This window comes from Rhinolophus sinicus, linkage group LG04 (assembly GCF_036562045.2).
Source record: "Rhinolophus sinicus isolate RSC01 linkage group LG04, ASM3656204v1, whole genome shotgun sequence".
Taxonomy (NCBI): domain Eukaryota; kingdom Metazoa; phylum Chordata; class Mammalia; order Chiroptera; family Rhinolophidae; genus Rhinolophus; species Rhinolophus sinicus.
The window spans coordinates 83558684-83585393 of NC_133754.1; the positions used below are offsets into that span (position 1 = coordinate 83558684).

Sequence of the window (26710 nt, forward strand, 5' to 3'; positions counted from 1 at the left end):
TGGAATTTGGTCACATTGGAGAACTAAAAAACAATAGTAGAAATTACCATACCACTGGAATACGTTTTTCACTGCCATTAATTAAAACCATTTAAATGTCTTTCACTTCAATTACTTCCTCTCACTTTCAAATTCAGTCTTAACATGAACATTGTCATATGTGTTGGAAAAAATAATAATCCTTTTTATTACCTAGATTTTATCATATATACCTGTTGAAGCTGCCTGAAGTTTCAACAGTTTACATTGTGAATACAAAACACTATCTTCCATGTTTGAATTCCAAGCAATGTATTTATTTAGAAGGAAGCTAGGACTTTCCAATGATTTGAGAAAAACATTAAGTTAATGAATTTATAGACAGCTTTAAGGTTAATAAAGCCAATCTCATACCTCATATATCCCCCAATGGACTTACTTAAATAAGGATTTGCTTTTTTAAGAAAAAAAAAATATATATATATACTAGAAAAGTTTAAGTAACTGCTAGTTATTGAAAAAAGTGGAAATATAATACAATTCTGCTACTGTTTTCTGTAGAGTCTTCTCATTTTACCTTACCAATGACCAGTCATGACCAAAGACAGAAATTACTATTTTTCTTTACATTGTGAAATACACTTCTACGGTTTCCTTGTGGTTAAGCTCCATCTTTTGATTCTATTGCTGTGACTCCAATTTGTTTTTTCAATATAATTGAATTGACAACATGTTGAAATAGAAGGATAGACATTTTGATGGGTGAAGTTGACTTACTCTTCCTGTACATAGGTAACTAAAGCAATGAAAAGAAAAGCAAGTAGCAATAAGTCCTTAGAGTTAATCCATGCTTGCTGTGTTCATGAGCCAAACTCTGTATGAAATGCTGGATGTGTAAAGCTACATAAATCCTAGTCCCTGATCTCAAAAGCTCATTATCAAATCACATGCAAACCATATTGCAGGGACACTAGCCTCAAATATAGTCTATACTAGAGATTATAAAATCTAATGTTTTATTTAATACATCTGCCATTTCAGTTTTCCATTCTTCTATTACTTCTACAGCAATTCTTACTTTTACTTCACAGCCACTAGAGGTGATTGGCAGGAACTGACAATGAGCTTTGTGTGTATTCATAAAATTCTGGGGATTAGGCACATAGAATAGAAAGATTTATGTGAAGTACAGGTTTCCATACATAGGCTGAGCTCTCTTAAAGATGCTCCCTGTGGTGAGCAGAATACAAAAACAGCTAAAAGGCATATTCTGTTATAAAATGTTCACAGGCTGCTTTGTAGTCATCTCATTTCTCTCTATACCTTTGCTTTTCAATCACCACTATCTATGAGTCATATTGGATATAATCAAAAGAAGCAAAGGACAGTAAGTATTTGAGATATGGAACAAATTAGTCAGGAGTGGAATCTCTGTGATAAGAAAACAGCATGTCTGTATTTTGTGAACATGGTGCTCACGGAGTTGGTAATAGAAGCAATAAAATGACCGGCTTATACTTGGCTCAAATAAAATCAACACTTCCTCCACGATATTTAAAAAAGATTTATTAGAGACTTTTAACTAATACTTCCCTGGTCTTTAGAGAGCAAAGTGTGTGACAATATTTCCCCTAATGAAAGAAGGAGAGAGAGAGGGAGAAAGTGAAGGAGAGGGAGAGAGGAGAAAATAAAAATAGTATTTCATTAATTTAAATATATATTTTAGCTTTTTAAAGTCTCTGGTGCTTGAGAAAAGATAGTGCTTGCAGAAATGAGATTTCTATTTTGAAATGCTGCCATTTTGCTTACTTCCAGATCAGGTATACAATGACAATTCAGAGACATTTCCCACTACCTCAGGACCACAGTAGAGTTTTCCCCCAACGAACTGTGACAAATGGTGAAAAACTACCTGTTATATACCCATTTTGAAAATTCTGTTAATGTCAATGGTGAAACAGCACAATTTGATTATCAGGAGAGTTTGTTCTCTATATTTTGAAATAACGGTTGGATGTAGGAAATATACATTCAAACATTTTTATTATTTTGTTGTTTTAAAATATGGCTTTAAATTTTGTCTCATAACAAATTTTTATATATTGTAGTAACTATGAAATAGACAATTGTAATATCTGCCTTTCTGGAAAAAAAGATTTTAAATGTAGAATAAATGTGTAAATTCCAAGACATCAGATTGCATTAAAAAAAACAAAAACAAACTACCATTATGTTTAGAGAAATATCATTGTATCTTCAAATGTCATAGTGAATTTCCATGAACTAAATTAATGAGAGAAACTTTCTGTAAGTAATCCATGCTATACTTTAAGAGAATTTGTATTTTTAATTTTTTAAATTTTTCTTTCACAACTTTAATTCATAATTAGAGGAATTATTCTATGGTTATTAGAGTCACAAGCTTTTAAAATTATATTTTGATTTTTAAGTATGTCTTTAAATTCCTCAATTATGTTTTAAATACACTCCAACTCTATTAAAACTATATGTATTTGACCATCTTTCTGGAGTGTGTATAGGATGGTCCCATCTTTGCCTTTTTTTCACTGGAGTTTTGAATAAACCTGTGATCAATAATTTTTCTGTGTGTCATAGTTTAAACATTGTAAATATTTTTCTTTATCTTTTGACCAATTTATTTTTAATAATGTAATTTTTTCAAGATTAGTTTTAAAAATGTATTTATTACTTTATTACTTTAAAATAATAATATAATAAATTATAGATCAAGGTATTTGTTGATGAGTTAAATTATGTGTATGTGAAAGGAAAATAATCTTAGGTATTCATAAGTAATTCAGATGTTCCCCTTAAAAGACTGATAAATCCGTTTAATTATAAGAATAAATTTACATTGGATATGAACACTAATTTTATTTTTTCAAAATCCACAGAATATCTGGGATGATAACATAACCAAACAGCAAAGTTTACGTATCCCAGGCACCACATTATTTTGGAGCAATGCTTAAATGATTTTCAAAATCATGTAAAATTTTATTGTACATCAGTAAATAACTTGTGATGAATAAATTTTAGAAAAATATCATCCTCTTTCCTCAAATTTCTTTGCTTAATTGGCCAGTGATTTTTACTCTTATTGTCAATGTCGTCAGCTTTTCCTGTTTGGAATTTAATAGTTCACAAGTGCTCAGGATCTTCTGTGGATTTTTTCTCTGTTGTTTTTGGTATAGAAGTATGTGTTTTTATTTTGTTTGGTGGATAGTCATATTGATAATCCTCAGCATGGTATACTTATCAAAGCAGAATGTTAGAGACAAATATATTCAATACAAGTTCAAACACTGACAGGTACTTAGCTGTATGGTATCATTGTATGATGGGTATTCTAATCCTAGTTTTTCCTTCTATAAAATTAAGATACGATGTTACAGGAAGGCTGTTGAATTATCTCTCCAGCAAACCTGTATAAACACTGATATTTCAGTTACTCAGAAAGAAAAATAAGCTGATTTTTTGGGGGAAAGATACAGGCCAAAAAAAAAAAAAAAAAGTAAAACTAGTGTTGTAAACTATATCCATTCACCAAGTTTCTATTTCTTGCTCCCAAAGTAGGAAATTTTCATGATTCTGACATTTGTCTGCAAAGTAGACATGGCAGAAGGCCAATGACCTCTTCTTGACCCATTCTTGTTGGTTGTTAGCATAAAATTTCCAATTAATTAATTCAAAAAATACTAATTGAGCATCAAACATGTGTCAGATATTGTTCTAGGAATTGGGCACACAAAAATAAACAAAACCCAGAAATGTATGACTCATTTTACATTTTGATGAAGAGAGGCAATAAACAAAGTCAACAAGTAAGATAAATAATACAACAGATGCTGGTTAGTGTCATGGAGAAAAACAAAGCAATCCTGAGGGACAGAGAGTTCAAATTTAGACTGGATGATTTTTCTGGATCATTAAATAAAGATGGCTGCAAACTCTTTACCACCCCTCCCATCCAGGGTTGGAGCATCTGGGCTACCTGTGAATACTTTGACTGTAAAATGTAGCTCTGTCTTTTCTGGGCTCAGCCTTTAAGAACATTGGAAACTTTTGCTTTCTCTCTTGTAGAGGTCCTGCTTTGATAGAAGCCACCCATTATGCCTCACGATGCTGTGAGACAACTTAAATAGCCACTAGGAGGGACCACTTGAACTGTGATACTCCTAGGAAGTCCTCAGCTCCTCCAGGCATGCTAACTGGGGCACCATACATGCACGTGAGGAAGCCATCTTGTACATCCTGCTCAGTGCAGCATTCATTGACTCCAGTCCCATTCACCTTTCAGCAAATTCTTGAACAATCCCAAGTGAAAACTGTCCAGTAAAGCCATGAAAATGTGAGAAATTATATTGTTTTAAATGAATACATTTTTGGGGCTGGCTTGTTAGGCAGCAATGGATAACCCAACAAACAAACAACATTTTGAACAAATTTGAAAGTTGTGAGAAAGCAAGTGTTGCCAATACTTATGTTAATAGGTCCATTTACTACTGGATCTCGAAACATCTTCTGAACAAGCAAGACGTCTTCTACAAAAACCTCGTAGGTGTGTGGACTCAGGCCAGTCTGGGTGCTTCACTTTCTTTCCTTCCAGGGATGGCCCTGATTGTACATCAGAATCATGTCTCCGCCTGATTGTTCCCTCACCCTAGGAGCTTATTTATCACAGTAGTGACTATGATTCTAATCATTATTGAAGCAATTAACTTTTCTGCCTTAGGGAAATAAGTTTAATTAATCAAAACATTCTTGTTAAGTCATGCTGACCATTACAGAATGTTCTGTAATTAGTGACATGTTTTTTAAAACTATCTAAACATAAATATTAATATTATAAAATTTTTCATAATAAAAACATTTTTAAGAGAAAACCATCATTATTCTTCTGGAAAATTCACAATACATAGGCTTTCACGTGTTTTTCAGTATCAATGCTCAATAATCACTTGAGAAATCACCTGTATGTAGTTAACCCTCCCTCATAGGGTTATGGAGCTCACACCATCAAAACATTAAAGTCTTGGCACAGTTTCTGATGCATTGGAACTTTTCAAAACATTCTTATTGATGTCATTTATTTAGAAAGGCATACTTTGTTTAATAACTTTTTCAAAATTCTTAGAATAAATCATTCTCAATCCCTGTATTACATGTATATCTAGTTTGTCAACTCGTTTTAAAACATGTAAGGATATTTAGTAACATTTTATATAAAACTGCATCGTTTCCATGTGTTGCTGCATCTATACATCAGAAACCACTGAAACATTCGATAAAAACAGACATTTTCAACAGAGGGGATTCTGGGAATCTCTATCATTGACAAAATTCCTGGTGATTTTCATACCCAGTCACAAAATTAGGAGGGTATAATGAAAATCTGCAAACTCTACATATTCTTTTTCTTTTTAAAGCCGTTCTTCTCAAAATTAGGAACCAATTTGCTTAAGCACAGTATTATAACAATAACTGAAATGTTTAAAATTAAAACCTGTCATTTGAGTTTGTTACCTTGATAATGCCACTTTGTCCCAAATTATTCAAATGTTTCCCTTAACTCTATACTTTGTTGAGGCCAGGAATATATTTAAATAAAATGTTAATAAAAATTTTAATATTTGTGGTTTATCTGTTATATTCTAGAATGCTTTAAAAATATAGATTGTCATGTCATTAACTGAAGGGTTAGCTATTAGAAAGTCTGTTTGCTATAAACTTTACAGTGTAAAGCATTCTCCAGGAGCACAATTTTGAACTATTATATTATTGTCATCTTTCTAGTATGCTGCACTTTATACCGAGGGCATTTTTTCCACTATTATTTGAATAATTTTGAACTCTAAGCCCACTGCCACTCCGTGATTTGTTGGTGAATACTGTGATCTTGGCGGCAGAGGTTAGCAAGCAGCCTGAGTTCCGGCTGGAGAGTCAACTTACAACTTTCAGTGTAACAACCAAGACTCTGAAAGGCTTTAGTGAGAGGCAGAACCAAAAACACACAATGAAATAAAACAAAAATAATCAGAACAACAGTAATAACAAAATTCTGTGTAGGACAGAAAAGAAAATTACGTGTCTTTTACTTTGGGTGTTGTTGAGGGAGAAAATAGTCTCCTCAGAATTTGATATCACAGCCAGCTGTCCTGTGAGTTAGGGACCTTAACTCCTGCTACCGTTAGAAACTGAAAAACTCAAGTCTTACTTTTAATTTAAAGGAAATCATTATAAAAAAAAAAATGATTGCTATTGTATAGACAATGTTCTCTAACAAAAATGCAATTAAGATACAAAAATAATAAACTGAAAAATAGAAAGTCTCATATACCGGAGGTGCCAAAAAAATGTACGCATATGACTTGTATTCATCTTTTGTTATTGGTATATATTGAGTACTACAATTTTAATACAGTTTTTTCCTTTCTTAAAGTGTGTATATATATATATATATATATATATATATATATATATTTTTTTTTTTTTTTTTTGGCACCCTCTATATTTTGAAATTTAAAAAAAGAAAAATGTAAATAAATATGTGTCAAAAAGAAATCACAATAGGCTTCAGAAAATTCTTACAGCTGAACAATAATGAAAAGATTACATATTAGAACTTGTGGAATCAATTCAAGTAAAATCAGAAGGAAACTTTATATCCTTAAGTGTTTTTATTAAAAAAGAAGAAAGACTGAAAATTAATGAACTTAGCATCCATCTCAAGACATTATCAATGTATAGCAAAATATACCCATAGAAAGTAAAAATAAAAAATAATTTAAAAATAGAAATTAAAGAAACAGAATAATCATGCCAAATGGGTTACTTGAAAAGAAAAATAATATTGGAATCCATTGGCATTACTTATCATGAGACCCAATAATGTTATTTACTGAGTACCTGTATTTATGGGCCTCTATTTTCTGGACTTGATACTTGATAGAATTGCACCTTTTGTTCTGTGTGGTTGAGGGGGAAGCATATGGTTCTTCCTAGATATTAGACAGTGAGTACAAACAGCACGTATCACTTGCAGCCCAGGGCATTTGTCAAAGTGAGACTTTCCTGATGTTTTTTATTTCTGATGTTACGACTGGAGGTGTTCAAGATGATGTATCCTATATCAGCCTGAGTTTCTGAATGGGCTATAATGGGCAGAGAACCCCACTACTAACCTGGGATGGAAACATTATAGCCTGAGTGATTTTTTAAGTCACTGAAAAAATCTTTTTTAAATTTTTTGTAGCAAACATAGAACATAAAACATAGGCTTTCCTGACTGAAATACTTTAAGAATAGAGAAAGAGAGACACACCTGTGAGGTAGTGGGGAGGGAGGGAGAGAGGAAGGAATTTGAAATCATCAGGGAAAATTAAATATGTGTAAATGAATAAATTAAAAGCACTATAAAACAACATTATGTACAACTTTATTATAAATTTTAAATCTTAAATTTATAAATTCCTATAAATATTGAACTTAGCAAACAGACTTAAGAAAAAATAGAAAACTTGATTAGTTGTATAACCTCAAGCAAATTAGATCAGTAGTTAAAATTCTTTCCATAAAGTGCAGTACACAAGTAGCCTGGACGGTTTTACTGGCTGTTTCTACCAAATAGTTACTGTGCAGCTAAACCTTATCTGGACAGCCCCGGGGTTTAGAAAAAGGAGGTCACTTTACAAGGCTAGTGTAAACTTGATTCTAAAACAAGAAAGCAAAAATTTGATATCAGTCACATTTATTAACATAGATATCCCTATCTGCAACCATGACCTTCTTAACCTTATCCTAAGTTCCTTTGTTTCAACTTCAGTCTATTTTACTTACCACCACTGGCTTCTTAGATTTTCCTCATATACTCTAGGCACACACCTGCCTCAGGACATTAGCATTTACTTTTCCTCTGTTTGAAACTGTCTTCTCCCACATAGCCTCTTGGATGGCTCCTTTACCTCCTTCACATCTTTTTAAATATGTCATCTCAGTTATTCCTTCCCTGAAAACTGAAGCCATTATTCTAGTATTCCCTACCCTTCTTCTCTGTTTTGATTTCCTTCTCTGCACTTTTCACAATCTCACATATATTACTTCTCAATATTGTTTATTATCTGTCTCCCATCCCTAGAATGGGAGTAGAGATTTTGTTTATTTTATTTACTTCCACAGCTCCTGCTGATATCATAGTCCCTGGGCCCCTGGTGAGGACTCAGTAACTATTTGTGGAGTGAATTGATAAATGCGAAAGTATTGAACAAAATGTTAGCATGACAAATTCAGCAATGTAATAAAAAATACAATATGACTCAGTTGGATTTTTCTCAAGAATTCAAGTTTAGTTTAAATTAGAAAAATTCATTGAAATGGCAGCTAAAAAGAAACAACATAAAATTTTTCAACAGATGGGAGAAAAGCATGTTATGGAATGCAAAGTTAAAGAGACCATGCTTAACCAATAAACCAACAGCAAACATTACACTTAATGGTAAAACATGGCATATGTTTTCTTTAATATCAGGAATAAGAAAAGGTACCTTTTATCATTACTTCTACTCTTCTCACTGCATTTTGCCCAACAGAGTAAGTCAATAGAAAGATAAATAAAAAATTACAAATAATGAAAAAAAAAAAAGAAGAAGAAAGAAAGCTTAAAATTGTCACAGATGGTATGACTACCAACATAACAAACTCAAAATAATTCACAAAATGAAAATAATTCAGAGGATCAAAAAAGAATTTTTCAATTTCCTAAGATACAAAATCAATATAAAAATACCAGTTAGAATCCCAATGAGTTAAATTATGGAATCAGACAAACTATTACTAAAATTTATATGGTAATGTAAAAGAGCCATAAATAGCATGATACACATGAGGAAGATGAACAAATTGGGGAATTTTCTCCACCACTAACCGAGACATACTATATAAGGCAGTGTGGTATGGCCCAGGGATTCACCAATAGGTGATGATAAAACAGAATGGACAGCCCACAAACAGACTCAGACCTCTCTGGATACGTGGTACTGACAAAGTGATGCTGTACTCGTATGTCAGTAGAAAAGAATCAACTCATTGGTAAATGGTGCTAGAAAAATTTGTCAGTGAATAAATTGTCACTCTTCTCAATCTCCCTTGTCAATCTCTTTTCCAGGATCCACCATTGTGTTGGTGTTTCTTCTCGGCTATCTGTCTCCCGTGCTTATTTTCATGTTGGTTTAGATTCTTTTCCAGTTATTTATGTTGGGGTTCTTTGTGGAGTGAGCAAAGGCAAAAGCTTGTGTTTACTTCAGAACGTTTAAATGGAAGTAAATTAATCCTGTATCCCATCTTTTTAAAAAATACAGACTATCTCAAGAGCTTTTATTTTCTTGGAAATTTGTATATTAGAACAAGTCAAACTATAACTCCACAAAACGTTGGGCAAATGTTTTAGAGTGTGTTGAAAATTTCATGATCCCCCCCTTTTGTTGTGTGAAAGTAAACACATAGTGTTAATTCGTTTGAGAAAATGTAACCAGGAACTGAATATGAGAAATGCTTCCTTGTGTACGTAGGTAGTGTCTGTAGTATGTAAATTCTGTGTTCAGTATTTGAACCATCGCTCTCTTTGAGAATCAATGGTCCTATTCTCATAATATCTAGTATTGAAAATGTTTTTGGTGCAAAGTAGTCTTTATTGTTTTTAGAGAGATTTTCTCAAGAAAGGTATTTTCTCCAGTGCCAGCAGTCCACCTCCTATGCTTTCCCTGATAGTCATTTAGTAGAGTAGTTTCTCATGTGAGGTGCAGCAGAAACGTGGTGATGGGTGGCAGCAGAATCCACAGCATTAAAAGACGATGATTGGGAGCATATCCTGGGCCTGGGAGCATGGTTACTATGGTGATGCTGCTGCTCTGCCAAGGCTGTTTCTCACTGTGGGTGGAAAGCAGCTCCCCTGCCAGCAACTACGTGGGATTCTGGCAGCTGGAGAGAATGCTGAAATGATGCGCTGCTTCCCCAGATGGGAGCTCTGAGAGTCTTCATTTAAATCCAATAGGCAACTCAGGCCGCACGGAAGATTGGGGTAATTAGGCAATAGACCATTACAAGTGCAAAATGTGCGGGATGAGATACTTTAAGTTTCTTATTTTGAGTAAAAGTTTTTGCAGAGGATCAGGACTTGAGTGGAAAGATTCTAGGCTGACCTGGAAGTAATGAAGGTTTAGAGGAATATTTATTTGTCAATAAGGGTAATATGGATCCGAGCAATTTAAACGACAGCATTTAAATAAGGAGTGAAAGAAACATTTCCATTTAATTTGGAAATCTTAAACTCATTCAGAAATGCCTGTTAACTCAGGGTTGTCAATTTAGGTTTATCCAGTATTTAAATTTATCTCATGCTTTTACTAATTTTAAAAGTCACTATTTAAAGCTATAATTAATGATACGGACTATAGCACTAATAACACCCCCGCCGCTCCCAACACACACACACACACACACACACACACACACACACACACTGCACATATAGAGTGTAGGTAACTAGGGTCAACTTGCTTTCGTGGAGGCTAATATTGGTCCATCTAAACAACAATAGAGAAAATGTGAAATGAGTAGAAACTGACTCTGAGCTAGTGATAGAATTAACTGGAAGTCCTCAATGGCAGTTTTGGTGGTCATCTATGGGCTTACCACTTCATTTACTCCTGAGCTCTTCTCATTCTGATTTTATCTTTACTCTGTTATAAGCTTTAGGTCTAGGACCTAGCACAGGTAATTCCTATCTATGAATTTGATGTTTGGATTCTTTTCTTTATATTTGAACTTCTATTCTGAGGGTTTTGTTGAATATGTTAATCTGGTTTTGTCACCTCAATGTCTGCCATAGAAATCCCACACACCTCTATCAAGTTCTTCGAGAATAGTTGGGGAGAGACATCACAAAGGAATGGGATTTGAGATGATGGGGCTGTTTGGGGCACTTGTCGAAATTAGGAATAACTTCACTTTGGATTGGTACTAATTTTCTTTATTTTTAAATAACCAGTAAAATGAAAACTTTACAACATGGAGAGATAGAGAGTAATCCAGAGATTTTTTTGCTACCCTGTTAATCTTCACCCAAAACTGTGTTCAGTGACATTCAGATACTACACACACTGGTCTCATCCATCTGCCAGTGAAATTTCCTCTTATCATATGAAGTATCAAGCTGTTTTAACCTTTCCTACTTCTCCACATTGTGTGTGTGTGTGTGTGTGTGTGTGTGTGTGTGTTTGTGTGCGTGTGTGTCAGGGGCAGGAATGTTCAGGAAATGATTTTGCCCGTATAAGCAAGAGCTATGGAAGCTGGGAGGTGTTCCGACTTCTTTTTTACCTCCTCTGGGGCAGATGACATGAGCCATTATTCTTTTAAGAAGGCCAGTTCATTGATCAATATTAAAATAGCAGCCTGGCATACATTATGAATATAATGTTACTTCACACAGGAAACTTGCAATCATTGCATATATCGTAGGTTGCTATAAACATACATGCATTCTAGATAAAGGGCACACAGATCTGCCTATGATTTAAGTACAATAAATAACAATGCATTTTCCAATCTTATGTGTTATTTGTTTCTGAAGAAGGAAAAAGTCAATTATATGGAGAGTTTTTGAGAGGCTTCAGCATTACAAAAGGAGATTTGATCAAGCATTTCCAAAAGGAGAAAAGTAGGAATAAATCTTTGGAATAGGATATTCTGAGGAAGGAGTGAAGCACAGAGGTGAACCAAGGGGTACTGACATCATCTTTGGAGTTCCCTTAGCCTGTCAGCCCTCTTACCTGACTTAATTGTCTTTTCTCACCAGTGGCTCCCACCTAGTATCTCATCAATATTTCTTATTTTAAAACATATATACTTAAGCATTTCTAGTTAATCTCTTAGAAGAAGATATCTAGCAGTCACCTAAAAAATCCTGATCTTTTTTGAATATAATGTTTAAAGCCATCTTTCAAAAATTGAGGCTAAAGTGACAAAACCCTCACAAAGCAAAAGTGATAACTGTGGTCAAATAATTTTTGAAAACCACATTATAACACAATAACAGTTAACACTAATAATTGTTAAAGTTATTGTCTAATAATGGTAGACATTTATTGAGTACTCTGTGTCATGCACTATTTTATGTATTAATTCATTTAATGCTCGCAAGAATCATTTGAGAGAAATTCTTACTGTCACCTTGTGTACAAATAATGAAATCAAAGAAAAAACTTGCCCCAAACACCCAGTGGTGGATCAGAACTCTAACCTGCCCTGGTCTCTCTTTTCTACTGTGCCAAGATCTTTCTCAATTTTTTTTTTGTTATGCACCACAAAAAGAAATCGATTTTGCATTATCAGTTACTACAAAAACAACATATATAAATATCTGAACTGAAAAGATTCTAAAATAATTTGCCTCACCACATGCAATGCCCTCAGATATTGTCTAGTCTGTTCTCTTTCACTTTTAAAAATTGCTGGTCAAAGTTCAGTAAACTGGGTTCACAGCTAACAGATTTTGACTCACTGTTTAAAAGATACAGGTACAGAGAGTTCAAAAGAATAAATGTCATTGAAATAAAAACTTAAGCATGTGAAATTTGAGGGCAATAAAGTCAAGATAGAATGATATGCATATTTGTATGTGAAGATTAATTATTATAGGAAGTCTGAGTGGGAAGGAAGTTTCTGTTGGTTTGGAGGTAGAAGAGGAAGCCATCAGTTGAAGCAAATATTCTCTTGCCTGGAGGATGGGCTTATAATTACAAAACCTGGCATTTATACCTTCCAGGGCAGCCTAGGACTTGATTTACAAGGTTGACCTGATATCATCTATAAATGTAATTATATTTTCCCATAATGCTGAAGTTTGAAAAAATGTTTTAATTAGATTAACAAAAAAGTTAATTTCTAACATTTTTTCCTGTTGATCCTTTGCAGGGTGTTTTGAGTGCTGTATTAAATGCCTGGGAGGCATCCCCTACGCCTCTCTGATTGCCACCATCCTGCTCTATGCTGGTGTTGCCCTGTTCTGTGGCTGCGGTCATGAAGCGCTTTCTGGAACTGTCAACATTCTGCAAACCTATTTTGAGATGGCAAGAACTGCCGGAGATACTCTGGACGTCTTTACCATGTAAGTCATTCTAGTATTGCATGTTATTTTGAGAGTATATGTTCACATTGCTGTTTGTTGAATAAATAGTGGTCTAGAGTTAAGTGAAGTGATGTCATGTGGAAGAAAAAAAGACTCTTAGGGTATACACATGAGTCAAAAGTACATTGACATTTAGCATCAAAAAAGGACACATACCATAAGACCAGAGGCCAACTTAATCTGGATTTAATTTGTGTTTTAATTTGACTGTAAAGTTTTATCCAAAATTCATTATCATTAAGTGGAATACTTGCATTTCTTTTACTCTCCTAATCTGAGCAGAGGCTGTTCTAATAGAATAGAACAGAAAATAGAGAACAGAGCCAGGTATAAATGTAGACTGCTGCTAATTCTAGGAAAATCACCCAGACTCTGCGTGTACTCCCACCTGTTTTAAAATTTTAACTCAGCCATGGGTATTATATCATCTTTTTTCCCTACCTCACATAAATGATGTAACCACCTAAATAAACATTGTGAAAAGTTCTTATTGACTTCTGCAAAAGGATAAGTCATAAAGAATGAGCACCCTTTTGCAATCACCAGTTATGCTTAAAATGAATATGTTGCCCATAACATGTAAACTCCTGGGATCATTAAATTATGGTGATGTTAATATTTTTTTAAAACATAACTCAAACATAGTCTGGGAGTAAAAAAGAGTTTGCTGTTCAAGTTGCAGTCCCTTATTGTCTAATATTACAGAGAGCGAAAGTTTAAGATTGAAGTACAGCAGGATTTATTTTCAAATAAATTCCCAATTCCAATAATTTATTCAGTGATTTCTTGCCCACACAAAGAAGGTAGTTTATTTCCTACAGTTTATTTTATAATCCCAGCAGATAGTAACTTTCCTTTGTGTTCGCCACTGTAGCATTTGTTCCTACAACCTCTTGCATTTATTTCATGCTTCTTGATACTGTGTGATTATAATGTTTTCATGTTGTTTTATTTTGTCATTCTAAATAAATTCATACCTTCTTAATCCGTATGTACTTTTTCTGGAAAACGATGCTTTTAGAGTTACAAGTCTTACTGGTTGTATGGCTGGTTAGGGTGACTTTGCCTTTTCCTCTTACAATTCCATCAAAAGAAAGTTAATCCATTTCTTACCTGCCAGGGCAGTTCCTACTGAAAGTGTAAGTATAACCTAAAACCTAATCTAAGACAGCACCTGGTCAACCTGGAGAACTTTCAAAGTAAATGACAACTTTTCTCGAACTCCAATATCAGAAAATATTACATATTGCTGACTTTTAAAATAATCCATCAGCTACAGGCAGATAGATTGTCTTCAACAAAGTATTGCACATACATTATCTTTGTTATTTTATTCATTAAAGTTGCTGATTTCTATGAAAATGAAAAACAAAAAGGTGGTATGCATTTCTATCAAGGTAACAGAGTAAGAATTCTCTACTTTGTGGGGTGGAGGACATGTACCCTTGGACAAAGAGATGGCAAAATTCTTAGGAACAGGAAAGTTGAAATATTTATGTTTATCTAAAATATATTAGCACTTAAAATTTGAGAAAGATTGGTCATAAAATAAGAAATAGAACAAAGTAGGTGTGTCAGACTGGGAACCCTCACCCTGCAACCACTGCCCCCCCCCCCCACACACACACACAGATCAAGAGGAGGAGAGAGCTGATTAGCTACTCAGTTAAAAAGTGAAATTATTTAAAAACGTAGTCCCTAACTCTGAAGTATCAATTCAGAGCTTCATCAATTTCACTGACAAATGGAAATGAAGCATTCATAGCAAATTTTAAAAATCATGACCTAAAAAATAAAAAGGAATCATATCACTTTCCTTGTATTTTCCAATGTAACTTTGTTTAGCAAATTAGTTCTGAAAAAATTAGCATTATCCATTAAACTGAATACTTTAAGCCCATGGTAGACAGTTTATCAATTTCCATTAAATTGGAAGTATAGCATGAATTGATCCTTGAGAGTTTAGACATGATATTCATCATTTGAAATATAGTTAAACTATTGAAAATGCTTTGGATTATTGCAGGTTAGTTTTCAGAGAACCTTAAGGAAATGGTTGCATGGATGTATTTTAATGTGATAAAACTGACATTTTCTTTTTAGTTTTAGCCCAGCCTACACTGGACAAAATATGTTTTCACTGTGCCTTATTTTAAGCTAACCACAGATGTCCTTAAAATCTACAGAGTCTCTATATTTAGGCTACATCCAAATTGCTAACTTTAGTTTTAGAATAGACCATTTTAAGACAGCATAAGCCTAATAGGTAGGACGAGATGATTGCATACACCTGTGAGAAACCAATTGTCAAGGTATTTGTTTGACATTTAGACAGCAAACTTTAATATATCAGAGCTCTGCTAAAGGTCTGAAGGAGTAGTATGTGTGGGAGTTCAAAGAGGAGAAATCACAGATCATTTGCTTAATTTAGTACTTTTACCATTGGTTTCTTATACTGGAAGTTAAATGTGAAACCAATGATGCATGTTCGAAATGGCAAGCATACCACGTTTATTGGAATAAAGCAATGGTTCAAATGATCTCTCTTTTCATATTTCAAATAACTGAAATCCTTTATACTAAATCCTGTGAAGCTTCCAAATGAATTAAGACTCTCTCTCTGTCAGAAAACAGTTCATGAAAACACAGAGGGAAGATAGGTACCATAAACTACTGGGTACTGTTAGTGGCAACTGATACATTCAAAGATTACATAAAGGTTTAGATGAGGTAGAGGTTACCCTATGAGGCTGCCTTCCAAGGATATCAGAGGAATAGACAAGGTGAGGGAAAAACAGAAGAAGTAAGACAATATAAAGCAGAGCAGAGTGAAAGATGTGTTTGCAGGTAAAACGCTTGCTTGGAAATAAGCTAAGGCTGGTTTGGAAAGAACGTGTAAGAGAATGATTGTGAAGAAAAGACCTGTTTGCCAACCTTAGCAATTCACAGAGAGTTCATTTCTTTTCTCTACAGTTCCCATGCTTGATTCAACTGAATCAAACACTCCTACAAATTAAACACTTCTATAAAGGAAAATATAGGAGCCTGTTGACTGAATGTGTGACCTAAAAGATAAAACCAGTTTCCCAAGTACCCAGTCTTCCACCTGTGGTCCTCAGCATGTGAGGAGTTACTCCCGTCTTTATCTCAGCTTCTCTGTTTCTTCATTGTCTCCCTCCTCTTAAACATATACACATATCTCAATGTGGTCAGTATCTCCAAGTATAGACGGAGACATATGAAGGCTGGCACACTAGAATATGACTATTCCATTTCACTAATCATCTGTCTAGCATGCAAAATCTACTTCTCATAAGTAAATATGCAAATAATCTCCATTATTTGCTTATGCAATTGCTTATGCAATCTCTATTTTAAACATATAATTCTAAATACCATCAGCCCTCACCAATGAAATGTAGCTCCTCCATCTTCAGCTGATGTCACCCATTAAATCGTTTTGTCAAACTCCATTTGAGATATGGAGACCTCCATAGAGAGGGAAGAGAGTGAATTTGTCAAAGATTTTGTGACCCATTAATATATTTTTAAGTATCACTCTATTCCTCCTCATCTTGGTTTCCCAGAAGCATTTCCTCCCTTAATCTGTCAGCTTAGTCTTTCAAGTCTATGGTCATTTGTTGGCTCCAAACTGTTGTGACATTGAGTATATAACTTTGCCCACTATTCCCATTAAGGATATTCTCACTCTTTCAGTACAACTTCTAATTTTGCTGTACCCATTTAGGCCCCTCAACACTGGAAACAGCTCACTGACCTGTCACTTTCTGCTATGTGATGAGACCTATTTTCTGACTTGTGATTCAGACTTTGTTATCTGAGTGTCCTTTGGAAAGGTGTTATTATTGTGCTTCAGAGGTTTCACTTGACAGAGTGAGCAAGAAATATGGTAGGTATTTTACTTTTGCAAAGCAGATTCACATAGGACAATGAAATATGGAAACTGGTTAGAAAATTCTATATCAGACAATTCAAATCACTATCGTTATTAAGTGACGTGGCTTCTTGAATAATTCTCCTAAAGAACGAGTAAGGGACATCCTTCTTCACAAACATACCCCCATATAATTTATTAGACATGGATTGTTTTGGGGTTTTGACAAATTATGAGGATCCAGGATTTGTACTATTGATGTGCAGAGTGAATATATTTCACTTTCAAAATTTTATGACTGTGACTTGAGGTCAATACATCAAAAGCTGAGTATACTAGATAAGAATTCTTTGATATGTAATGCACACATAAAAATTAGTTCCTGTTTGCCTAAAGCAAAAGTAGGCAGTAAGCTTGAGAAAAGAGATGTGTTGGCCTTGCTCTCAACTAACTTCATGTGTGTATAAATCTCAGTCTGCTTGTAGTTTATGTTTATTCCTTGGAAGTTAATGAAATAAGAAACTGTTATCAGTAGCTTAATGGATGGGAGTGAGAAAGAAAAAGAAAGCAGGAATTTATGGCAAGATAAAACCAGGTTTCATAGGCTGATGGAAATCACAGCAGTGTGAAACCATCTGTTGTGACGTAGGGGGTTAACAGCCAAACCAGATTTTAAGTCTTCTACTTATAAGAAGTTTGAAGGTCAGACAAATTAGTATTGATATGAGATTACTGATTAGTATTGGAGACTCAAAAATAATTTCAGTCCTAGGTAGAACTTCTGTTAGAAAACCATACCGAATTCCTAACTTCTGATAAAATAAATAGTGAGCATCTCCTTAGACAATATTTCAGCCAGACTAGTAGACCTTAAATGAGTGTGGTTTTTTTAATAACAACACTAATATAAAATAACAACAAAACCAGTACATAAGCCATGAAGAATTCAGTTAGAGACACAACATAGTGTGTGGATAAGAGCACTGATTCTGGGGCCAAACTCCCTAGGTTTGTATCACGTGGTCTCTGCCTCTTTCTACCTGTATGACCTTGGACAAGTTAAGTTAACCTGTCTGCCTCAGTCCCTCATCAATAAAAGGGACTTACTAATGCTGCCTATTTCTAAGGTTGTTGTGAGGATAAACTGAGTTGCCATTTTAAAACAATTATAACACGGCTGGCACATTAGAAGTACTAACTGTTGATGAACATGATGGCAATGATAATGATGGTGACAATGACTCTGATGATGATGATGTCTTCTTTGAAGCTGTATCACAACTTAAATGCACACTACCATGTGTGGGGACAGAGCCAGGAGTGCAGTTTCCAGGCTCTTGGCCTCACATGGAAAGGTGCTGGCTCAGGTAGTAAATCGCCATCAACTGTGATTGCATGGCCATCAGCTGTGGCTAATTGGCCGTCAGCTGTAACCAGTGAGCCATTGGCCACTAATATAACTGCCGTGGCTACACTAGCAGCAAATGGGGGCTAGCAAGAAGATGGTGGCTGGCAAGCGCGGATTGCAGCTAGCAAGTGAGGTTGGTTGGCAGAGAGAGCGTGGACGTCAGGTTGCGCACAGTGTGGCTCCTGCTTCCTGTGTCTGCAACCCAGCTGCCAGCGAGGATATAGTGATGAGTCCCCTATCTATGGCTCCGTGGGTGTTCCTTTTTGGCCTCGCCTTATCCTGCGTTCTTATGTGGGGAGCGGGACCAGCGACCCTGCATGACACCATGCTTCCTAAAGTCTGTTTGTCCCTGGACCACAGTTAAGTCAACCGACTTACCATAATGCTCCTGTTTGACTAGAGTAGATGTTTGACTAGAGATGATTTACTGTTTGACAAGAGTAGATGTTTCAGCCATCTGAGTAGATTTTATACTGAATTAGAATTGAAGATCTAATTTCTGTTTGCTTTCCTAACACCCAGGAATACAGCAACTGTAGAAAAAAATATTTACAAATAAGAACATGATGATTTCATTCAAAAAAGATTAGTAAGGTTATCAAGTAGAAGGAAACTTGCTTTGTTTTTTGTGGTTCGTGGAGAGAGAGTTGGGCCAATGCATTCCAAGTTATAGGGAAATAATGTTTTGGCTCAGTATAAAGAACTTCCCAAAAGTTAGAGTTTTCTAAAGCGTATATGGGCTGCCTTGGAACATAGTGATTTGCCTGTCAGTGAAGGTATTCAGACAAGGCTTATTATGACGTTCCAGTTCTGAAATACTTACCGTCTCTAATTCACTAACTAAACCTTAGTCTTCTTTATTCAAGAACTATCTTAGTATCAGTTTCTATTTTGCTAATTTAGTTATTGTGAATATCAAGTATGGAAATATACTATTTAAAAAAAATTTATTATGCTTTTACATTGTTCTTTCTTTCAAATATGCAGATATCCTTTTTCAGGCTAATCTTTTGTCTGGTTTGTCTTTTAATGAATTCCTTCATTTAGCAAAAAATACTGGGTTATGCTCTGTGCCACTCACTGTGGTAATCTTTAGAGATATAAGGTAGGACAAGACAAATTCCTTTTCCTCAAGTACTGATATAGGAAAAATATTTTGGAAAAAGTGCCATCCACATGAGACTAAACAGATATGAACCAGAGAGTGGTAGTTGTACTGGAGTTGCTATCTAGGATGCATCAGTTTAATGACATAAAGGGAATGGAGAAGCTACAATAATTAGTATTATATGGCATTGCCACAGACATTCATATAAGTACTTATAAGCACATATAAAATTATGTCCCTATGCACACTTTTGCCAAAAAACTTTCAGGTTAATTGAAAGTTAAAATTTAAGAGTAAACTAATTTGTAAAAGCTAGAAGTAAATATAGATTAAGATTTCACTTATTATGAGGCAAGGAATATATAAGCAATATAAGAAATCACAAAAGAAAAGATTTATAGATTTGACATAATATAAATTAAATGTTACTCATTAAACTATTATAAAAAACATTAAAATATATGCAAAAACTGAAAAAAATACCACTTCCATGACACGTCCTTAATTTTAATAAATGAAGAATTAATTCAACAACAAAAAGATACATATTCTAGTAGAAAAATTAGTAAGATATAAAAACATATTTCATTAAAGAATACAAAATGGTTAATACCTTATAAATATACATTCATCCACACTACTAAACTAAGAAACCAAGAAAATTAATTAAACTAAGAAATTTAAACTAAGAAAATTAATTAAAATGATACCATTATTTTTTAACTATCAATTTATCAGAAAAATTAAATGATAATACCTGATATTGAGAAACAGAGAGAATGGGCCCTCTTACTTGTTATTAATGAATCTTTATTTTGGTGCAAACTTTCTGGACACCATTTTCAATATGTACCTTAAAATTTTCTAAGATCTTATCCCAGGGAGACAACCTACATTGTGCCTAAAGATAGACCATGCTGTTTATAGTAACAATGCATTAGCTTCCTATAGCTGCTGTAACAAATTACAACAAATTTAGTGGATTAAAAAAAACACACACAAATTTTTAAATTTTTTTTACAGTTCTGGAGGTCAGAAGTCTGAAAAGGGTCTTACTGGGCTTATTGAAATGGGCTGAAATTAAGGTATTGGCAGTATTGCATTCCATCTGGAGGCTCTAGGAAGAATCCATATTTTCACTTGTTCCAGCTTCCAGAGGCCACCTGCATTCCCTGGCTCCTGTTCTCCTTTCATCTTCAAAGCCAGCAGTGGAGCATCTTCAGATCTCTCCTTCTCTTATCAGGACTCTTGTGATTATATTGGGCCTCCCCAGATAACACAGGACAATCTCAAAATCTCAAAACCACTTTTCTAAATCCTGTTTACTAATGTCACATAGTCACTGGTTCTGCAGCTTAGATGTGAACATCTTTTGAGGGGTTCATTATTCTTCTTACCACTGAACAAAAGTAGAGAATTAGGAAAATATATTATGATACCTTCAAATGATGAATGTGCCAGTCTTTAAAAAATATCTTAAGTTATATAATAACTTAAAATATTCATAACACATTGGTTAAAAATGAAGTTTGTGAAGCAGTATATAATCATAACTTTTGGAATTAATTATAATTCATATGAAAATAGCTGGAAGGATAAACAGTGAATAATCTGTGTTTTTCTGTTCGTTTGTTTTTTTACAGTGAACATATATTGCTTTTATAATCAGTAAAACAGCTGTTTACAGAAACACTGTTAAATTTTGAAGTTTGCATTTAGAAAGAGGTTAGGTGTTTCATTAATTCATTAAGAAGTAGGATAATATAGACTGTTATTTTGGAAACAAAAGTAGTAAACTAAAGGTAAGACTTCTTATAATTCTTTGATATTTGATTCTACTGTGGACACATAATCAGTGACTTCATGGTCACAGGATTATTAATCAATTTTGTTGATATATCACTGACAAAAAACTCACTTTTATTGATAACCAGATTTTAATTTTCCTAATCATACTTGAAGTTCTTATTTCTGTTAAGTTTATGTATTGAATGTTGATAACAGTACTTTTGTGATAAAGTAGAGGGATTCAAGCCAATAAAACAATGTCAGGTGTATCATAATTTAAATATTTTGATTATTTAAAATTTGAATATGCATTTTGAAATGTAACATTAGGAAACGTCCATCCTCCGATTGTTTGAAGAAAAACATTATGTAAGAATATTTGAATGTCAAGAAATTATTTTTAACCTTCAATAAAGTTTATTGCTTGTGGCAGGCTGAATAATGATCCCAAAGTATCCTAATCCCTGACAGAACTGGCATTTTAGATACCTGTGAATCACTGAGATCAAAGAAAAGTGAGTAGCAACTTGCTGCAGTGGCACAGCTCAGTACAATTAGGAAAAACTTGAGGCTTCCTCCTTGGGAGGGAGAGAGAGGAGTGGAGTGATGTCCAGTGTTACAGTGTACCAGCTACTAGAGGTACTGGTATCTGTCTTGTCTAACTCAGAGAGCTGATGCAAGCTGGCATACTTTGGATGCGGAGTGGCCTCTGAGAACAAGAGAGATTGGGTCAGCCTGTTTTTGTAGAATCAGAACTAGTAGTGTTGCAGACAGTCACCAGAAAGAGCAAAATTATGAGTTTCTGCAAAAGAAACCAGCAAGCCTCTCTAGTTGAGAAATTGCACACACAGGCCCTTCAAAGTCACATGCCAAAAGGTTTCAGAGGCCCCAGAATGTCTAACCAGGCTAATTGGTGAGGGTTTTCTTCTGTTTAAAGACTGGGAGAGGTAGCTTTTTTTTCAAATGCATGGACCCCCAACACTAAATTACAAGACACCTGAATAAACAGGGGAACATAACCCCAAAAAGGTATAAAATAAATCTCCACAAACCAATCTTAAAGAAATAGAGCTATATGAATGATGTGACATGGAATTCAAAATAACCATCAGAAAGATGCCTTATGAACTCAAGAAAATGATGCATGAACAAAATGGGAATAAGAGGTAGAAAATATGAGAAAGAACCAAACAAATATTTGAGGGTTGAATAAATAAAATGAAAAATTCACTAAAGGAGTTAAAAAACAGGTTGACATGCAGAATAAAGAATCAGGAAACTCAAAGACAGGTCATTTGAAATTATCCAGTCAGAAGAACAAAAAGAAAAAAGAAAGAAAAAGAGTGAAGAAAGCTAAAGGGACTCATGGGACACTTTCAAGTGGACCAATATATACATTGGGGGAGTCCAGAAGAAGAAAGGAAGGGACAGAAAGCTTAATTAAAGAAATAATGATAGAAAATGTCCCAAATCTGCATAAAGAAATGGACATCAAGATTCAAAAACCTCGAATTTACTATAGTGGACTCTAATTAGGATAAATTTAAAGAAATCCACATTGAGGCATAGTATAATCAAAGTGTCAAATAGGAAAAACAGAATTTTGAAAGCAGCAAGAAAAAAGCAAGTTTTCATCTAGAAGGGAAACTCTATAAGACTGTCAGTGTATTTCTTTGCAGAAACTTTGCAAACAAGAAGGGAATAAGATGATATATTATATATTCAAATTGCTGAAAAGAAGAAACTGCCAACCAAGAATACTATATCTGCCAAAACTGCCCTTCAGACACGAAATAAATAAAAAAATGCTGAAGGAGTTTATCACCACCAGACTTCCTTACAAGAAATGCTAAAAGGAACCCTTCAAGTTGGAATAAAAGGACTGTTAATAGCAACACAAAAGCCTACGGAAGTATAAAGCTTGCTGGTAAAGGTAAAGATGTAGACAGATACAGTGTAATACTGCAATACGGCAATGATGGTGCATAAATCATTTTTAATTTTGACAAAGAATTTAAAAGGTAAAAGTATAAAAATACTGTAAGTATAAAAATATGTTAATGTGCATAATATAAAAAGATGTACTTTGTGACATCAATAACAAAGTATGTTGTTGAAAGAAGTAAAAGTTTAGAATATTTGTATATGATTGAAGTTATCAGCCTAAAATTGATTGTTAACTATAAGATGTTTTATGTAAATCCCATGGCAACCACAAAGAAAATAGTTATAGAAGATATACAAAAGAAAATTAGAAAGAAACAAAAGCATGTCACTACAAAAACATCAATGAAATAGAAAGGAAGACAAGAGATGAAAAGTGTGATATAAAAAGCTGCAAAACAGATAGAAAACAATTAACTAAATAGCAGTCCTTCTCTGTAAGTAATAACTTTAAAGATAAGTATATTAAACTCCCCAAACAAAAGACATAGAGTGAAAGGTTAAAAAAACAAGATCCAACTGCATGTAGTCTATGGAGAATCTTTTTAGATTTAAAGACACATATAGTAGTAAAATGATGAAAAAAAGATTTCATGCAAAGGATAACCAAAGAGAACAGGAGTGTCCATACTTATTTTAAACAAAATAGACTGTAAGTTAAAACCATGAAAAGAAACAAAGAAGAACTTTATACAATGAAAAATAGGTCAATTCAGCAGGGATATATAACAATTAGAAATATGTATGCACCTAACATCAGAGCACCCAAATATATGAAACAAACATTGACCTGAAGAGAGAGAGAAATAGAGAGCAGCATGATAATGGCAAGGGATTTCAATGCTCCACTTTCTGTAATAGAAATGATAGATATTCTGATAGGAGATCCAGACGGAAGATTAATGAGGAAACAGAGGACTTCAACAACACTATAGTACAAGTGAGCATAACAGGTATATATTGAACTTTCCACCCAACAGCAGAAACATCAAAACAGATCACATGTTAGGTAACAAAACAAGTCTTAACAAATTTAAGTAGTCTGAATTCATATACCATCCCATTTACAATAAAAATCAAAAAGAATAAAATACTTAGGAATAAACTTAACTAAGAAGGTGATGATTTTGTGTGCTGAAAACTAAAACATTGCTGAAATAAATTAAAGAAGCAGCAAATAAATGGAAGGACATCTCATGTTCATGGACTGAAAGAAATTATATTGTTAAAATTTATATGCTACCCAAAGCAATTTATAGATTAAATGTAATTCCTATCAAAATCCCAATGGAAATTTTTACAGAAATGGTAAAAGCAATCCAAAAATTCATATGGAATCACAAAAGACCCCAAATAGCCAAAACTATCTTCAGAAAGATGAATAAAGCTGGAGGCCTCACACTTCCTGATTTCAAAACATAGAAAGCTACAGTATTCAAAGCAGTATAGTAATGATATAAAGACAGACATACAGAGTAATGGAAGAAAATAAGAGCCCGTAAATAAACCCTTGCGTGTACAGTGAAATGATTTTCAACAAGGTGTCAAGACTACACAATGGGGAAAGTGTGATCTCTTCAGCAAATGGTATTGGAGAAACTGGATATTTGCTTTCTAAAGAATGAAATTGGTCCCTCATCTTACACCATACATGAAAATCAACTCAAAATGGATGAAAGAACTAAACGTAAGACCTGAAATTATAAAACTCTTAGAAGAAAACAGATTGCCGAAAATTCATAATATTGGTATTGGTGATGATTTCTTGGACATGGCACTGAAAGCACAAGTAGCAAAAGCAAAAATAGACAAGTGGAATTACATCAAACTTAAAAGCCTCTGTGCAGCAAAGAAAACAATTAACAGAGTGAAAGGCAACCTACAGAATGGGAGAAAATATTTGCAAACCGTATATAGGATAAGGGATTTCATATCCAAAATATGAAAGGAACTCCTATAACTCAATAGCAAAAAACAAACAAAAAAATCTCCAATAACCTGATTTTAAAATGGACAAAGGACTAAATAGACATTTATCCAAAGAAGACATTCAAATGGACAACAGGTATATGACAAACTGCTCAACATCACTAATCATCAAGGAAATGTAAATCAAAACCACAATGAGATCACCTCACAGCAGTTAGGATGGCCATTGTATAAAAAAACAGCAAAGAACCTCTCTCAAAAAAATAACAAGTGTTGGCAATGATGTGGAGAAATTAGAACCCTTGGGCTCTATTGCTGGGAATGTAAGATGATGCAGCTGGTATGGAAAACAGTGTGGAGGGTCTTCAAAATATTAAACATAAAATTGCCATATGATCCAGCAATCCCACTTCCAGAGGAAAATCGAATTTTCCTCTATCAGTATTTCTTCTAACTGGTTATTATTTGTCTGTATGAATGTGATTGATTTTTGCATGCAAATTTTGTATCATAATACAATTCTGAATTATTTGAATTAGCTTTATCATTGATTCTCTAAGATTTCCCAGGTATACCATGATATCATCTGCAAATAGAAGTAGTTTTAGTTCTTCATTTCCAGTTCTTATGTCCCTGATTATCTTTCCTAATCTAATTAAGTTTGCAAATACATCCAGAACAATGTTACATAGAAGCAGAGATTTTCCTTGATTTCTGTTCCTGACTTTAGTGGGAATGCCTCATTGAATAATATTATGGGTTTAAAGTTGTGACATATATATATATATATATATATATATATATATATATATATATATGCATTTAAAGTTGTGACATTTACATTTATATATATATAATGGAAACATCCATCTATTCCTATTTCTCAAGAGTTTGTTAGGAAACATAGCACTTTTACTAATATGACTTATAGATTAAAATCTATAAAACAATCAGTAAAAAATTGTGTGTATGTGCACGTGTGCATTTGTTTTCGGTTTTATGGAAATGAGCCTTAGTCTCCTCTTTGAACCTAGAAAGATGATTTTCTTTTCAGCTCCTATATATTCTTATGTTCCAAGTGGCTTCTTATGCTCACCTGGATTCTTCTCACAATAGAAAGGAGGGGATCAGAAGTGCCTTCGGAAAGAATTACATAGGCATTTTTATTTTGCTCATGTATCTCTAAAAGATTGTTATTTTCATGCTTAGAAAAAATTTTTACAGGAAACAATTGTTGCAAGAATGAAAAACAACCTTGGTTATTGTGGTATGTTAAAAAAAAATTATTCCGTCCAAATATACTCACTTTCTAATCCCTGAAACCTATGAATCTTACCCTCATATATATAGAGCAAAGAGTTAATTTTACCTTATGTTAAAGATCTTGAGGAGAAGCTTAACCTGGAATATTCAGGTGGGTCCTATATGGAATCACATGTATCTTTGTGAGAGAGA

General features: G+C 33.9%; 1 protein-coding gene across 3 annotated transcripts in view; it reads left to right on the plus strand.

Moving 5' to 3' along the window:
* Positions 1 to 26710, plus strand: part of GPM6A (glycoprotein M6A) — a 237758-nt gene that overhangs the window by 187020 nt on the left and 24028 nt on the right. For all 3 annotated transcript variants that reach the window (XM_019749472.2, XM_019749471.2, XM_074329896.1), the window contains exon 2: positions 12970 to 13162. In XM_019749472.2, coding sequence (XP_019605031.1) covers positions 12970 to 13162 — 193 coding nt within the window. The remainder of the gene's footprint in view (positions 1 to 12969; positions 13163 to 26710) is intronic.